The sequence below is a fragment of the Sciurus carolinensis genome, chromosome 11, assembly GCF_902686445.1.
Source record: "Sciurus carolinensis chromosome 11, mSciCar1.2, whole genome shotgun sequence".
Taxonomy (NCBI): Eukaryota; Metazoa; Chordata; class Mammalia; order Rodentia; family Sciuridae; genus Sciurus; species Sciurus carolinensis.
The window spans coordinates 95,786,067-95,802,932 of record NC_062223.1 but is presented as its reverse complement, the minus strand read 5'-3'; the positions used below and the strand labels follow the sequence as shown (position 1 = coordinate 95,802,932).

At 41.6% G+C, this 16,866-nt stretch overlaps 1 protein-coding gene and 1 long non-coding RNA gene across 2 annotated transcripts in view; one reads left to right on the top strand and one right to left on the bottom strand.

The window, feature by feature from the left end:
• Window positions 1–4,070: 4,070 nt before the first annotated feature.
• Window positions 4,071–12,680, bottom strand: Fut4 (fucosyltransferase 4). The gene is made up of 3 exons (XM_047518012.1): window positions 12,650–12,680; window positions 12,445–12,552; window positions 4,071–12,187 (listed from the first exon to the last, which is right to left on the bottom strand). Exons 1-3 carry the CDS (start codon window positions 12,678–12,680, stop codon window positions 10,707–10,709), a joined length of 1,620 nt encoding a protein of 539 aa, XP_047373968.1. The 3' UTR covers window positions 4,071–10,706.
• Window positions 12,681–15,018: 2,338 nt separating this feature from the next.
• Window positions 15,019–16,866, top strand: part of LOC124959846 (uncharacterized) — a 14,964-nt gene continuing 13,116 nt past the window's right edge. The window contains exons 1-3 of the long non-coding RNA XR_007103993.1: window positions 15,019–15,037; window positions 15,564–15,646; window positions 16,439–16,547. This is a non-coding gene — a long non-coding RNA (uncharacterized LOC124959846). The remainder of the gene's footprint in view (window positions 15,038–15,563; window positions 15,647–16,438; window positions 16,548–16,866) is intronic.

The following is a 16,866-nucleotide window of genomic DNA, read 5'->3' as shown; positions in this document are numbered from 1 at the left end:
GGAAAGGTTTATTTGGAGCTCAGTTTGAGTCTCAGTCCATAGATAGCTGACTCCTTTGCTCTGGGTCCAAGGCAAGGCAGCATCATGGGGGAGGGGCCAAGTGGAGGAAGGCTGCTCAACTCATGGTGGGGGTCAGGAAGCAGAGAGAGAGAGAGAGAGAGAGAGTGAGGAAAGGGTCACAGGGAACATGCATCCTTCCAGGGCACTCCTCCCTCCAACCAGGTGATCAGTCTTACTTTAGATACAGTCCTTAGCAAAGGAAAAAGCCCAAATATTGTATAATATGCCATGCTCTGCTTTCTTTTTCCATCAGAATACCCTTTTGTCAGATTCTCTTGGAAAACCATTAACCCTGATGACTGGCACGTGCAAGAAGTAATGATGCCCTTGAGCACAGAGGGCTAGTAGTAGGTTTGGTTCCATGAAGCAACTCTAATGAACAGCAGTACATTTCTTTGAAAGCGAAGAACTGAAATCAATTTCCATGCATGCATGAGTTTGTTAGGATGAACCCACTACTATGTATAATCATTAAGTTCTAATAATTAATTAAAAACAAAAAAGTGAATGAATCTGGAAGTCGTGGGTGATCATAAACTGCTATGTTAAAAAGGAGGGCAGGTGAAAAGAGACGCAAAAGGAATCTACTTTTGAAAGTCTGCACTTTATTTCTGAATATGAAAATAGTCCTTATCCATTTTTCCAAATTTACCACCTCCTAACACTGCCTTACTTTGCATGTAACTTATATAGATATGATAGTACTGAAGAATGACAAGAAAAGCTGAGAACACACTTAAGTAACTGATGGTTTATTTTGATTGTCAACTGGTTTGAGAGATGCCTAGAAAATTGGTAGAGCAGGGGCTAAGGATATAACTCAGTGGTAGAGCACTTCAGTAGCATGCACAAGGACCTGGATTCAATCCCCAGCACCACTAAAAAAGAAAAGAAAATGGTAAAACACACTTCTGGGTGTGTCTGCAAGGGTAGGTCAAGAGGTAATTGGTCTGTGAACTGAGGGAAAAATCCACCCTGCAGGTGGGCAGCACCATCCTATAGGCTGGAGGCCTAGTTGGAACAAAAGTGAAGGAGGGGGAAGCTCACACATACATTTTCAACTTCCTGCATGACTGTCATCACCCACAGATATCAAACTCTGGTATCTTCAGCCTGTGAATGTGGTGTTGCACCAGGGGTTCTCCAGGGAGTTCCTTTGGCCAGAACTGGGGCTGTAACATTTGTCCCTCTTGTTCTAAGGCCTCCAGCTTCTTGGACGGATGGGTTACTGGTTTCCTCCAGCCTCCAATCTGCAGACAGCCTATCCAACCTCTGCTTATGTTAGCCAATATAATAAATCCCCATTATAATTATATATTCATTCTATTGGTTGTGTTCCTCTGGAGAACCGTAATACCATAACTTCAGTCGAATCCTTTCCATTTTCCAAATGCTGATTTGTTATAAAATCAGAAACCCTGATAATTTCCAATCATTGTCTGCATTTCTTTCAATTTCTGCTATAATCACTATAATAACTGACATGCAAATCAGTCATATTGTACTCTCATCATATGACCTTTAAAGCACACATTGTCTCCATTATAGGGAGGCACTACAGCATGGTTACAAGTAGGCATGAGCTTGAATCAGTAAACCAGTGTTTACATGCCAACTCTATCGCTCACTAGTTTCTGAATGGCTCCCCAAATGTGCTTAATCTCATTTGGCCTCAGTTTCCTCAGTTATATAAAATGAGAATAAAAGCATGCCATGATCTCTCAACCTGAATACTATTCACATTTTAGACTAAACAATTATTGTAGGGCACAATCTGCCCTACATATAACAGGATATTTAATAGTATCCTTGGCCTCCACTCACTAAATGCCAGGAACACCCAATTCTAATTGTAACAACTGAAAGTGTCTCTGGACATGATCAAACGTTCCCTGCAAAACCTGGGTGAGAACTAGATATGGCTTACCTCCCAGGGTTGTTTTGAGGTTTAAATGAAATAAGTATAATGCTTAGTACATGTAATAAAAAATTGGATAGCTAATTATTATTTTCATAATCATGTGTCATGGACAGATTTTATAAAAATGAATTCAATACAATAATAGCCATATCATCCTTTTGAATATGTGTCAAATACTTCATAGGCATGTATTGGCTCATATGCCTTGCCATTGGCTGATATTGCTGGTCTTGGGAACCTGTTGTCTCATGCTGCCCTTCATGTTTTCCTCAGTCTACCTGTTGACTCCAGCTATTGCTGTGGCAATCAGGTGCATACAGTATAACTTCATGGTGCCTCACTTCACACTGTTCCTGGGCTTCTCTGCTGCTGCTGGCCACTCCTTGAAATCTACTCAGCCATTCTGACATAGGAGCAAGACTCAGAGTATGAGGGAGTTAGCACCTCATTGGTCAACCCTTGGCCAATTGTGTTAAATGCTCCACCTTCCATTCATTTGATAGGCAATTCTGTGGTGCATCCTACCTCTTCACCAGAGGTCCCTGGTGGGATCAAGTACCAGATGCCACAGGAGTATGAACCTGATACTGCATCCTTTCATTGCCTTTTATCCTTCCCTGTTTCAATCTTCCCAGTTCCCTCTCTCCTGCTCTTTGCAATCACATCCTAAAATAAGCTATCTGCATGCAAGCTCCTATTGCAGGTTTCATATTGGGGGGATTCTAAGCTAGCATAGTTCAGTAATAGAGTACAGTATTCACTCTAAAACGTATTTTGTGCCTGCCTTGGAATAATGCTCAAACATTAGTATTGAGAGAAAGCACATTCAAAGATTTGCCTAAATTCATCCTCGGAGTCAATTGTTACAGTCCTGTGGCTGTAACTTAATATTTTTAATTTTTTATTAGGAAATCCCTGCAAATAATAATAACCTCCAAGAGCATGCATGTCTACATTAGCTAATTTACTTGTTCAGTCCATGATTCCAGTTAATACAAAATTCATTCCTTTGGCACAGGTATAGATGGTTGTATTATCTTCACTGGGTTTTATTTCCAAAATACTATTAGATTAACTTAAACAGTCTTCTTTTTATCTTTTTAATATTGAAATATATCACATTGAAATATATCACATTTACAGTTGTAATTTACAAAATTACAATAGCTCAAAGAACTTCCATAAACCCTTCACCAAACTTCACCAGTTAGTATTGTGCTATGTTTGCCTTATTATTTTCTTTTTATATGTGTATTTTTTCTGATCCATTTATAAATAAGTTGTAGAAATCTTTCCCTTTACTTAATATATTAGTGTCTATTTGTTCAGAACAAAAATATTTTTCATCCCCTTCAATAACCATGGTACAATTATGTAAGTTAGGAGATTTAACATGGATAAAGTGCTACTGTCTAATCTATGGTCCATAGTTAAATTTGGCCAATTATCTTCAAATGTCCTAGAAAGCAAAAACAAATAAACAAATAAATAAGTTTATTTTCTGATCCAGAATACAGGTAGGTTAGGATAATGTACATTCAATTGTCATAGCTCTTTAGTCTTCTTTAACCTATAACATGAACATTTTTTTCAACAAATTGTGAAAAATATATTATTAAAATGTCAAGAGGAAGAAAAATTCCCATTAAGTATTAGATGTTAGACTGCTTACGCATTGGATGGAATTCTTTCCAAAATGCATCCTGTGCTTCCTTGACTACAGAAACAAGACATAATCTGTGTCTTTGTCCCACCATGTTCCAGAAAGGATTTAAGATTACTTATACAGACAAAATAAAGTTAAAGAGAAGTGGTTACCAAAGAAAGCTTCTATCTCCCTCCTTTTTGTCCTATCCCATCTCTTATTTGAGCCCCAGCAAAGATAAAGGATGCTGGATTTCATTCTGAACAATAAGATCTTATGCGTTATAAAAAATATTTCTTTGGTAACTTTTCTTAAAAATACTTTTAGTTGTAGATGGAAACAATATCTTTAATATTTTTGCTTATGTATTTTTGTATGTGGTGCTCAGAATCGAACCCAGTGCCTCACACATGCTAGGTAAGCCCTCCACCACTGAGCCACAACCCCAGTCCTGTTAACCTGTTTATTTTCTCTTTCTTCCATGTGATTCCACCATGAGGACTTGAACCTTGCCTGTCTGTTTGCTGCTTTATCCCAGTGATGAGAATACTGCTCAGCACTTGACCAAATATTTGTTGAGTGACGGAAGGTGCTTAAAGACCATGAACAAAACTCCCCTTTGGTTTTTTTCTTTTTTGGGTTATGTTTTCCCAGGCCTTCACGCTTTTTCATAAAGAACTTGTATTCCAACCCTTTAATCGTGTTTTCCAAATGATTAAAATATTTTTAACAGAAAGCAGAATACCAGTTAAAGTAAGACAAAATTGTTTACTCTCACAAATAATGATATACAGAAATAGGCTTAAATCTTGCATCCCTGGCTCAGCTATCTCACTGCCCAAGGCCTATGTCCTAGACTGTTATACTCAGGACATAAAGTGAGACATAATTCCAAGACAGTACAAATGAAATTTCAAGCTGAATGACAAGGTTGCCAAAGTTGATGGCTAAATAGCCATGTTTTATGGCACATACTATACATGTTTATAGAATGACTGGAAAATAAAGGATCTTGATAAAACTTTAAAGAAGGAACTGAGTATGACTAATTTCCAAAAGTGTTATGTACTACTTCAGATTATTTTATTATGAAAAATAAGTTTAGCAGTCCATTAGTCATGCTAGAGGAATGATGGCAAAATAAAGTGCTTTCAAATAAAGTGACAAAGACGTAATGAATGAAAACCTTCATTTGGTTTCAGCAACAGTTTATTAAGACTCATGGAAAGAATAAATATAAACAAGTATAAAAAGAAAGGAACAAGTTGGGGCTTGTATCTCAACGGTAGGGCCCTTACCCAGTATGCTTGCTGTGCTGGGTTTTGAGTCTCAGCACCAGAAAAAAGGAAGAGAGGGGGAAGGGAGAAATGGATTTTTTTATGATAAATTTTTAAAAATGGCATCCAAATTACTAATGATTTTGTTTGATTGTGTCTGGAACATGATATATGCTCATTTAAAAGTGCAATTCAAAATACTTCAGGCAAAGTGTTTCTAGTGCCCGGAAAACCTCAGATACATGGCCAAGTGGATATAAGGAGGAATTTAAGGTCACTCTTAGTAGTTTGCTCTTCAAAGTGAAAATCAAAGAGCAAAGCTGTCTGTGCTACTCAAAAGTTGTTGCCTTGGGCTGGGGAAATAGCTCAGCTGGTAGAGTGCTTGCCTCGCAAGCACTAAGGCCCTGAGTTCGATCCCCAGTACCGCAAAAAAAGAAAAAAAAAAAAAAGTTGTTGCCTTAATATCACACCAACCCTCCTCAATAAATGAGTGACAGTATTTTATGCAAAGAGATTTGTGTCTTTATTTGTGTGAGATAGTCTACTCTAGCTTTATCAGTGTGCTCACCCCAAAGGGGAGTATGACATAGAATTTCAAAGTGTCACTGGAGAAGAGATGTCTTTGAATATGGGTCTGAGGAGTTCCCAGAGAGAAGGGAGAACTTGACTCGGGACCAGTGGGGGTTCTTGGCATACATGAGGGAAAAGAATTTCAGCACATGCCAATCAAAGGCATGCATAGAAGTTTAGTTAGGAAAGTAGATACATATTCAAGGGAGAATGGGGACAATCTCAAGAGAGACAACTTTTGAGTCAGGCATGGTGGCACATACCTGTAACCTTTAACCCTTCCTTGTCTTTGCTCTACTTTTCTTATGTATCTTTCCTTCTTTTACCTAATCTTCTTGCTTTTTCTTCACTTTGTACTCCTTGACCTCAAGGTCTTTCCTTTTTCTTTTTTTCTTTCCCAGTCCCCATCCATATGCACCACCTGCCCCATTTTATAATGTACTTTCTTTTCTACTCAATTCGTTATCACATCTTCTTTTCTTGATAGTCTTGTTCCTATCCTCAGCTGGCCATGGTAATTTTTCAAAGTCTGTACTTAAATGAGCATGTCAGCAAGTGTGTGCATGTGTGCTGGGGGAGGGCAGATAGAAGACAATCTTCAGTGTTTATTCCAACTTCCTATTTCAACAGTTCCAGTATCTGCTCTAAAGAAGACAGCTTGCCTCCTCTGCTCTCTGCCTACCATCATGTTCCCAGGCTTTATTTCAGCCCTTTTCAAAATGGCATTACTTAATTTAACAGATAGGAGATAAAGATAGTGCATAGAGGGCATCAGAGCACTTAGTAAAATAAACCACACTGACAGAAAGGAAGGTACTTGTTATGCCCTTGGAGATGAGTCACCAAACAGGCAAGAAGTGTTGAACAAGAGGACAAGCTGAATTGGACCTGGTATAATTCAAAGAGGCGGTCATCACAATTCAATTACCAATCTAGAACCAATATATTCACAGGAACTGTCCCAAGCAAGAAGTATCCCCTGGGTTACAGGTGAACATGAAGGTGCATGGGAGGACATATCAAAAACAAAGAGCCATTTTCCATCTTATTACTTTATTCATTTTGTCAAAATATTCTGAACATTAAGACTTATTAAAAGAATGTGTAGCATTAAAGTCCCTGAGACACATCTAAGAATGACTTGAAATGGATGCAATACAATTATCTACCAAACTAATTAGCATGGACTTCTATCAAGGATTCTCTCCTTGATATGAGGTATGGTGTGTGTGTGTGTATGTGTGTGTGTGTGTGTGTGTATGTAAGCTAAAGCAGATTCCCCTTTTCTGGTGCTTGGTTTTCTGCCAGTTTATCGCTCCTATATGAACTCATTTCCAAACTGTAAGGAAGGCACACTGTGAGGTAAATTACCTCTCTGAGCCCTAGGGTACCAATTAGTAGAATGATAGCACATGGAACTGGAAGTTCTCAAGAGTTTATTTTGTCCAACCCCACCATTTTGAAGATCAAGTGACAGAGGCTTAAAGGGACTGTGATTTGCACAGGCATGGCTGGTTCTGTCACTACTACCTATCCTCAGGCAAGTCCTTCAGTGGCTCTGAACCTTGACTCCTCCCTCTGAAAAAGGGATTGGTGGCAACCACAGCTAGCATTTCCTAGGTGCTTCCCATGTGCCAGGCACTATACTAAGTGCTTCGAGTGTGTTATCTAGTACTTTCAACACATCTATAAATTATATATGATTACCTTCAATTAGAGATGAAGCTACCAAAACACGGAAAGCTTTAATAATTTTTCTGAAATCAACTACGAAATGTTGCAAAACTGGTCTAGGAACCCAGGAATATCTGCCACCAGAATTCTTATAATTCCTTAAATCCCTTCTAAGAAACTCCCATCAGGTTAGATTTTAAAACTACATATTTAGTATCCCAAATTCCTTACATCTCTAGAAGTCTAGACCATAACTGGCCAACTACGGCTTGCAGGCCAAATCCAGCCACCCATTTGTTTAGGAATTATCTATGGCTGCTTTTGTGCTCCCACAGCAGAGCTGAGTAGTGGCAACAGACTACACAGCCAGTCTGTGGAGCGTGAAATATTTGCTCTCTGACATGTATAGAGGTTTACTGATTCCAGGTCTAGAGCCTTGAAAATTTAGAATATCCTGTAATGGTATAGTACTTTAAAATGTACAAAGCACTTTGACTCATATCATCATGTTTAACGCTGGTTTTGTAGGGGTATTCGTGCATTATTAAGAAGGAAATTAAAACTCTCCTGAGTTCCTCTTCAGGTTCAGAAACCAAACTGCAAGCTCTTTTCATGAAGCTACCCTGTCTTCCCTACTGTCTTCCCCTTACTGTTAGGAAAGGATTTGGAAGCTGGAAAGGATCTGTGAATACTGCCAGCAAGTCAGACTGTCTTCTGATGTAAATAGCTTTCTGGGTACACTCATATACAGACCCTCGGTGCAAAAAAAGAGAGAAAGAAAAAAAAATTCAAAAAATTAAATTCGTAATAAATTTAAAAGTTTATGCCTTAAAGGAGGGCATGACAATCAGAGGAAAGGAATTTTGAAATACATATAATGTATTCATATGTATTCTTCTGCATGCTAAATATTCAATGAATATCTGGCTAGTTTTAAATCAACTTAATACCAAAAGGGCACTGATAAAATAATAAGTACTAATTTAACTGTATAACTTTACCAAAACAAATTTTTTTTCAAAGAAAGCATAGGGCTTTGACCTACTTTGCAAATTAAGCTTAATCTAAATGGTAACGATGAATCCTGAAATACACAATATGAAGCATCTTCCTTTTTATTTCAGACTTATTCTGTAACACATCTTGAGATACAATTTCAGACATAAAATAGAGGGCATCCTAAAATAACTAAGTGTTGGCATCTTCACTTATTTCCTGAAATGTTCATAATGAGCTGTGAAATATTTCCCCCCCCCTCATTTTACAGATGAGGAAACTGGCACTCAGGACTATTACTAATTTGATCAATGTCAAACAGCTGGAATTCAAATCTAAACCAGATCACCTTCAAAATTTAAACTCTCTCCCCACTGCCCCATGTCAATTCCCAATACACAAAAATCACTCATCAATATCTCCTAAGCACTTATTTCAGGAATAAAATTTTTATCTTTACTGGTGATTCCCACTTTGTAATTGAAATTCTGCCCAAACTATAATACTTTAATGAGGAAATGTTGTCCACAGCTTTTAATTTTTTCTTTTAAGGAAGAAATAGAATTGAAGCACCTAGTGTTGAGTGAGCTTTTCAAGTATGTATGCAACAAATGCACAGAGGTAAAACTTGCTTTATGACTCAGCTAACTGTACTAATCAAATACAAAATTACTATTTACAGAACTCTGTATAAAACTAATTTATCTTGGAATTTACCCACAGCAATTAGTCACTGAGGGTCCTTATGAAAATAGCTTGAAGAAAAAAGCCCCATTATGTCAGGCTTCAAATCAAATGGCTTTCTAATCATGGATTTATGGTCTATATCACTAAGAATTTCACTTTAGTCAAATAGGTTTTGCCAACTTTTTCATTAAAGTCACTACTCACTTTTTGGCACTGGTGGATTCCAAGAGCCCTTGCCATAAATGCTTTTGTATCTTCCCTAAGGACCCAAGCACAGTATTGGACACAGAGTAGGCACATGGTGACATCTGTTGAATATGCTGTTCATTCAACATCCTATAAAGTCAATGCATGTTATTTTCAAAATTAGACCCATGGCAAAGTACACTAGAAATGTGAGAATTTACTGTAGTAGTCTACAGACTAAGAAGGGAACCTGCTGGTACTAGGAGCACTGCAGATTTAGCCTTTAACAAAAGGCAGAGTCAGTTAATAGTAGGCACGAGTTTAGTTCACATCCCCTTGGATTAAAACACATTACTAAAAACTATAGGGTCAAAACAAAAATTGCCACTAACAGACACCATGAAACTTTTTTTTTTCCTTTTGCATGATTCCACAATACAGTACAATCTCTTTCACTGTTCTTGCACAGGTAATGCCTAATGCCAGCACCTCTGAAGGACTGGATTGCAGTTTAAATTTGGGGTCCAGTAAAGACATGAAATAATTTTGTGGAAAATGACATTATGGCTTCTGTGTCTTCAAATGTCTGTAAATGCAGGCTGGTTTTCCAGGAAGAGAGGGAAAAGAAGGTTGCTTGTGCTTTATTTTCACATCTGTAATTGTAATTTTTTTTTAAAATCCAGGTTATAGAAAAACTAAGAACAGAAGAAATAAATTAGAAGATGACTATTCACATTGTAAAGGGATTCTCCATAAGGTTCCATTAAATACTGAACTCCCTTAGGGCACTGAATTTGAGATCTGATTTAGATGTAGCTTTTCAGGAATACATTTCTTGTGTAAAGTAAGGTACAACCATATATTAATCCTAACTCTCCTCCAAGGCCAATCCAGTATCTGTTTGCATTTATAGGGTAGGGGAATAAACAGTGCTTATCAAGGAAGTCAGTGGCTATTTGAACCACCCTCCATACCTTTTACCTTTTCCCAAAGGAGAGATATTTTGTTGTTAATGTTCTGGGGATTGAACTCAGGGGCACTCTACCACTGAGCTACATTTATTATAAAATAATAAAATATTATTTTGAGGTTTCCCTAAATTGCTGGGCCTGGTCTGGTACTTGTCCTCCTTCTGCCTCAGTCTCCTGAGAGGCTTCGGATTATAGGCAAGAGCCACTAATACCAGCAGAAGCAAGGTTTTGACTAATACAACCCCAAAAAAAGAAAATTGTGGGCATAGTTTTTCCACTATTTCACACCAACGCAAAAAACAGCACTTTGCTTCACCTTGGTCCAGGCAAATGTGAGTGGGGCGCCTTATGTAAGAGATTTTGAGGCTGCAGAGGCCACAGATATGACCTAAAGCAGATGAGGAAATTCAAAAAAAATCTCCCAAAGGCATCTTGTAGCTAAACTATTTCTTCACATGTGTAACAGGCATAGAAAGGTCCCCTTCTTCACAGGAAACAATGATACCCATGAACAGCAGAGAGAGCCTAACTAGTTGTGCAAAAAAAGTAAGAACCAGGAATCTTTCCCACTCCAACCTTGTGCTAAGTAATATTAATTGGTAAATCACCTTTTTCTCATAGAGCAAAAATAGGTGTTCGGAGAACTTAGACCCATGATTCGGCAGTCAGGAAAATGTGCAGAAAAGGATCAAAAAGGTCACACCCAAGGCAGGATGGCCTCACCGCTCAAACCAGCTGGCCAGGTTGCGTATGCTCTTGGGCTGGTCCCCAGCGGTCTGCACAGCCTGGCAGGCCCGGCACCAAGGCTCGTCCCAGAAGGTGGTGATGTGTACTGCATATCTCCGACGCCAGTGGAAGTAACGGCGATAAACTGCCAGGTTGCGGTCCAGGAAAAGCAGATAGGTGGCTAGGGAAGAGGCACTAGGGAAGTCGTCCACGTGGATGAAGGCGCCTCGTGGCATGAAGCGCTCATAGTTGGCACGGTCTGGGCCTAGCACCACTGGTACGGCCCCGGTCAGCAAAGCATTGCGCCAGAGTTTCTCGGTGATATAATCCAGGTGCTGTGAGTTCTCGAAAGCCAAGTAAAACTTGTAACGGGCTACTGTGTGCAGAAGCCCACTATCGGGCACAGGTCGCCCTGGCCCTGCCTGGCCAAACACATCTACCCGCACGTGCTGGCTCAGCTGGTGGTAGTAGCGGACCCTGGCCTGTCGCTCGTCCCAGTTGCTCACCACCCAGGCCACCAGTCCCCGTTTTCGGGCCAGCGGCGGTATAAGGCCTATCGGCTGGTCACTAGGGTGGCTCCTGGGATACAGGTAGCCATAAGGCACGAAGACGTCTGAGTCAGCCCGGTAGGAGAGCGTCCAGTTGAAGAGGTTACTTTCCAGGCTCCGCAGCCCTGGAGAATGGGAGGGCGACTCGAAGTTCATCCACACCCAACGCTGGCCCGGGGGTCTGGGACGGGAGATTGCCAGGGCTTGGGCAGCCGTATCTTCTTCCAGATCGTCTAATACTCGCAGCTCCAGCTCTTCTGCTGTGCGCACCTTTTTGACGCTCCAGGGCGGGGGCCAGTCGGGGGGTCCTCTCACGAGGTCACGGTGGTGGAAAAGTACCGCGTGAGCCTCTCCGTAGGTCGCACGGTCGGTAAGAAGGCGGCAGCCGCTGATGTTGAAGCGGAGCCAGCAGTCGGGGGTCGGCCTCGCTGCGCCGCCGCGACCCCCGAAGGGCTCCCACCAAAGCAGCACGCCCACCGTCCGCGATGGAGCTGGGGACGCCCAGAGCAGCGGCGGCAGCTGCCCCCAGCAGGCGTAGGCAACCAGAGCGGTGCACATCAGTCCGGTGGCCGCCAGCGCCAAGGCGCTCGGTGGTAGCCCCAGGCCTCTACGCCGCCCGCGCCGCCAGCCGACCGCGGGGCCCCACGGCATCCCCATGGAGGGCGCAGGCTGAGCCGGCACTGCTCGCCGAGAGTCCGCAGGCGGGGAGGGGCGGCATCGACTCTCATCCTGCCGCAGCAGCTCCAGTCGTCTCTGGCGGTCGCCGCCAGCCAAGGAGCAGGAGGGGGCGGTCCCGGAATCCAAAGGCCTTCGGGCCAGGCTCGCCTCCTCCCGAGGGCCGGGCGTGCGGCGCGCAGCCAGAGCCAGGTAAGCGGGCCGGACAACCCAGCTGGGTGCCGCTCTGTCCCTCCCCTCCACAGTGCCCCCTGCTCAGCGGGCCTGGCCCGGGCGTTTCCTGCTTCGCCTCCACCCACACTCCACCCCTTCCAGTGTTCCGGGGCTCCCAGACTGAGCCCCACTGGAGTCTCATCCGGATCTATTTTCCAGGGGTCGCAACTTCTCTGTGCGCACCCACCGTCCGGGCCTTGCGCCTGGATCCTTCTTTCAGCTGCCACCCTTCCCTCCCTCACAGTGGCTTGAAACTTAACCTTCCGGAGTTAGTACCAGGTTCATCCCTGGGCGCATGCAGGGTTCTTGAGATCCTCCAGAAGCCGCTGCCGCACTAAGCAGGCGTAGGCACGAACTGAAGACTGAAGGCGTTCCGGGAACTGGGCCGTGCCGCCCCGCAAGGCTGAGGATCAGAATCCGCTTCCTCCAGCAGGGCTCTGCTACCCGCCAGCGACGCCCGCCGGAGGGAGGGAGGGAATCAGGGAGGTAGCCCTAGAGACCGCTGGAACATGCGGGCAAAGGTGCGGCCATCGCGTGCTGGCTGTGACCTCGTGGCCTGCGGAAACAGGCCAACTGTGGAGTCAGACCCTGAGATAGGCAAAAAGATAATGCGTTTTGTGAAACTAAGTTTTCAATGCGAGTAGTCCTAAGAGCATTCCCTTTGCCTATAGCCCCAGCAGAGGATAGAGAAGAACAAAATGTTATTTGGGCAATGAAACCATGTTCTTTCCTTACTTCCCCACAGAATATTTCTGACTGCCAGCTGATAGCATTTCTTGTACCGGGACACAGGACTCATAAACCAAAGATAAGATAAGATAAGGCCCTTGAGGCCCTTGTCTTTAAGGAACTTACTGCCTATTCAGTTGGACGAGTGAATGGACAATCGGTATTAATTTTGCCAAGCACTAAAGAAACAACTTAATTTCTGCACTCATGAAAGTTGTGCAAAATACTCAGGACTATATAAGATAAATATTGCAGCCAAGTATAGGCTAAACTTTATCCAAGTGAAGGCTATGTATAGCACTGACCTTTCCAGGTTTATTGGTGAGGCAACAATCAGAAATCCACATCTATAGTCCTGCAAGGAATTTTTTTGCCTGGGGTTTGGGCCTTCATTTATATTAATCAACTTTTATTCCGTGGAATTCTAAATAGGCCTAGGGAAGAGGTGCTGACCTAAAGAGAGTAGGTAGCTTTGAGAAAGTTTTTTATATCACAGCTGTGTAGAGTGTGATATAAATTACAGGATGTTAGAAGAGAAACAGCTGGGAATGGGGCCATCAAGCCCAGTATTTTGTTTTTGTTTTTAGTTTTTGTATTAGGGGTTTAACCCAGGAGCATTTTACCACAGTTACATCCATGGTCCTTTTATTTTTATTTTGGGATAGGGTCTCAATAAGTTGTTTAAGGGCCTCCCTCACTAAGTTACTGAGGCTGGCCTTGAACTTGGGATCTTCCTGTCTCAGCCTCCCAAGTTGATGAGATTACAGGAGTGTGCCATCACAACCAACCTGCCAAGTGCTTTCATGTTATTAGTACCAAAAATAAACTTGGGTTTTCCATTTGAATTTATATTTTTTAATTTCTAACTATTACATAAGAATCGTACATATTTACCATGTGATGTTTTGATACATGTTCATTTTTTATTATTAAAAATCTGAGGAGCTGGCATTGAGGCTCAGTGGTACAGTGCTTGCCTAATATGTGTGAGGCACTGGGTTCAATTCTGGGCATCACATATAAATAATAAAATAAAGGTCCATCAACATCTAAAAAAATTGTAAAAAAATCTGAGAGTTAAAGCTTCTATGAAAGTGGTTTAAATAGTGGACAGACAAATGAGGAGGGTGGAAACATGAGGTTAAGAGAATAATTCTATAAAATGGGCCCACTCTGCTGATCCCCACAAACTGTCTTTTCCAAGAAGGAATTTACCTGCAGCACTGCCTAGGTGAACAAGATATGTCACATTCCTCAGCAAACTACCTGTTAACTGCAGGAGAAATGTAGGTCCAAAGTAATGTTGGTAAGAGGAACCCAAATAATCCTGAAGGGGGAGACTTTTGTGACCAGATCCTGAAAGTTTGGGAGCTAATGATAGTTCCTCTTAACCATTAAATCTGTAAGAATGTATGGTTAAGAATCCAGTTAGAACTGCCAAGGCAACCTAAGTTGCCATGGCAATGGGTACTTAAAAGTCTGATATCATCTTGCTCTCAGTCAGAAGTCAAGAAGTGGGCCTGGGCAGGACTCTGGAAACTTCTCTGGAATGCCCTATAAAACTGGAGTGTAGGAGAGTTGTCCCTCTCCTCACTCCTTTGAGAGTGTCCCCTTTCCCTTTTCCTATCCCTTTAGTAAACTCTTTCCTGTTACTCTGAGCGTGTGTCTGAAATCTTTCTGACTTGATGGCAAGAATCTGGGTTTGGAGGCGGTGGGGTAGGGGGTCTTTGCATTGCCTCAGTTTCTCTGAGGGCCCCAGCTCTCTAACAGTTTGAGGTAGCTCTGCCTCCCAGCCCTCGGTAGCAGTTAAGAGTTGGATGGGGAGCCTTAGGAACTCCATGACTGTCAATCTATTAACATTTTCTCCTATGCACAAAAACCTTTTAAATGTTTCTTTTTCTTTTTTTTTTTTTTTAATTTGAAAAATAGAAATTAGGAATAGAAATTCAATACTTTTAAACTTAAAACTAGAAACTAAGTTTCTTCCTTTATATGATGCTAGGGATCAAACTCAGGGCATCAAGCTCTACCACTGCTAACCCCACTCTGTTGTTTTTAGTTAAAAGAAAAACTATGTGTCAGGCATAGTGGCACATGCCTGTAATCCCAGCTACTCTGGAGACTGAAGCAGAAGGATGGCAAGTTCAAGACCAGCCTGGGTAATGTACTGAGATCCCTTCTCGAAAAAAGAAAAGAAAGCTGTAAAGTCACAAATAACTTGTTCTAACCAGAAAAAGGAAAAAAAGACTACATATTGTGCAGTTCAAAAATCAGTACATTTATGCATATTTTTCTTCCACTTGGATTAAGTCATCAGAGATACAGCACAAGATTGTATCCAGCACACAGTGGATAGGCTTTTGGTAAATGTTAATCTGCTTGCTTGCTTGCTTTCCCCTCTCTTGTTTCTAATTTTCCCGTACGTCTTCCAAATGTTCTTGGAAAATGGCTTAGGTTTCATGAACATCAATTTTTACTGTGTCCACCTACCTCATTATAGTTCAAAACCACAAACTGCCCCTAATTAAGACTTATCTTGGTGCCAACTTCCATGTGTAAGAAATTATTACTATTCTCAAAATTAAGAGGTTGAACTAAATGAATTCTGAATCACCTTAGAAACTTAAATATTTCCTGATTCTTTCTAATTTAACAACAATAAATGATTAATATGTGTTTTTAAAGGCCTCTCAGTTTCTACAGAGCACTGTACAGGAAGAACTGGCTTACTTTCAGTTGCAAGCATGAAGACAACAGCAAGATCAGGTGTAAGGAAGGGATTTGGGATCCTCAGGGTTGCCAAAATAGTGTAGAAGAAAGCTCCATAACTCAAGGCTCACTTTGTCACGGTGAATGAATAATCAGTTCACAATGTGCCAGGGGTGAACTATTCAGATCCAAAATTTTATGTAAGACAGAATTTCACAGAAGCAAGAACTAGGCCAACAGTGGTTTCTAAAACTCAAACTCATTCTTTGTTCATCCCCAAGGAAATAGTTCATTTGATAATAAGACCACCCTAGTTTATTTTAAGCCTACTTTATTGTTACTCACCAGAAAGAGATTCCATCTTTCCTTTGCAAGTCCTCAAATATGATTACCTCATTTTCCAGCAGAACCAAACTGTCGGTTTGAGCTCTGTGAGACCCCAGCCATTCTCAAAAGGGTTGTTTTGTGTTGGATCTGAGATTTCTGTGCTGAACATTGTCCTGCTAAATATACTACTATAGTTCAGATCTGGAATGTCCCCCAAAGATTCATATGCTGAAGCCTTGGTCCCTAGTGCATTAATGTTCAGAGGTAGGGCTTCAGGGAAATGATTGGGTCATAATGGCTCTGACCTCATCAGTGGATGAACCCACTGATGGATTGATAATTTGATGACAGTAGTGGGAGGGGGTGGGAACTTTAAGAGGTGGGGCCTAGTTTGAGGAAGTAGATGGGGGAGGTGTAAGGGTATTTCTTGTCTCTGAACCCTTCTTGCTCTGCTTTCTGGCTCTCATGAGCTGAGCAGCTTTCTCTTCCCTGCCTTCCTGCCATAATGTTGTGGCTCACCTCAGATGCAAGGCAGTGGAGCCAACTGACTGGCTGACCACCGACTGAAACCTCAGAAACCTCGGAAACCTCAAGCCAAAATAAATCTTTCCACCTCCAAAGTGTTTTTCTCAGGTATTTTGAACCGGTGATAAAAGACTGACTAATACATATACTTTCAATTTTTTTTCCTTGAAGAAAGAAAAAAGCAGTTCAAAGTCCCTACCAATATTATTTACTTACTGGAAAATGGTAAAAGGCCAGTGAGCAGGTGTGGTTGAAAGGCAAATAGGTGGGGATTTGTTTCCTTTGTTAGGCAAAACATCTTTAACTGTAATTGACCAAATGATATGGAAAGGGCATTTGGTGAAAAATTGTTAGGCGTTGTGTGAGATTAACAACAACCCATATTTTACTGCCTGCCCATTATCCTGCTAAACCCTTGATAGAAAAA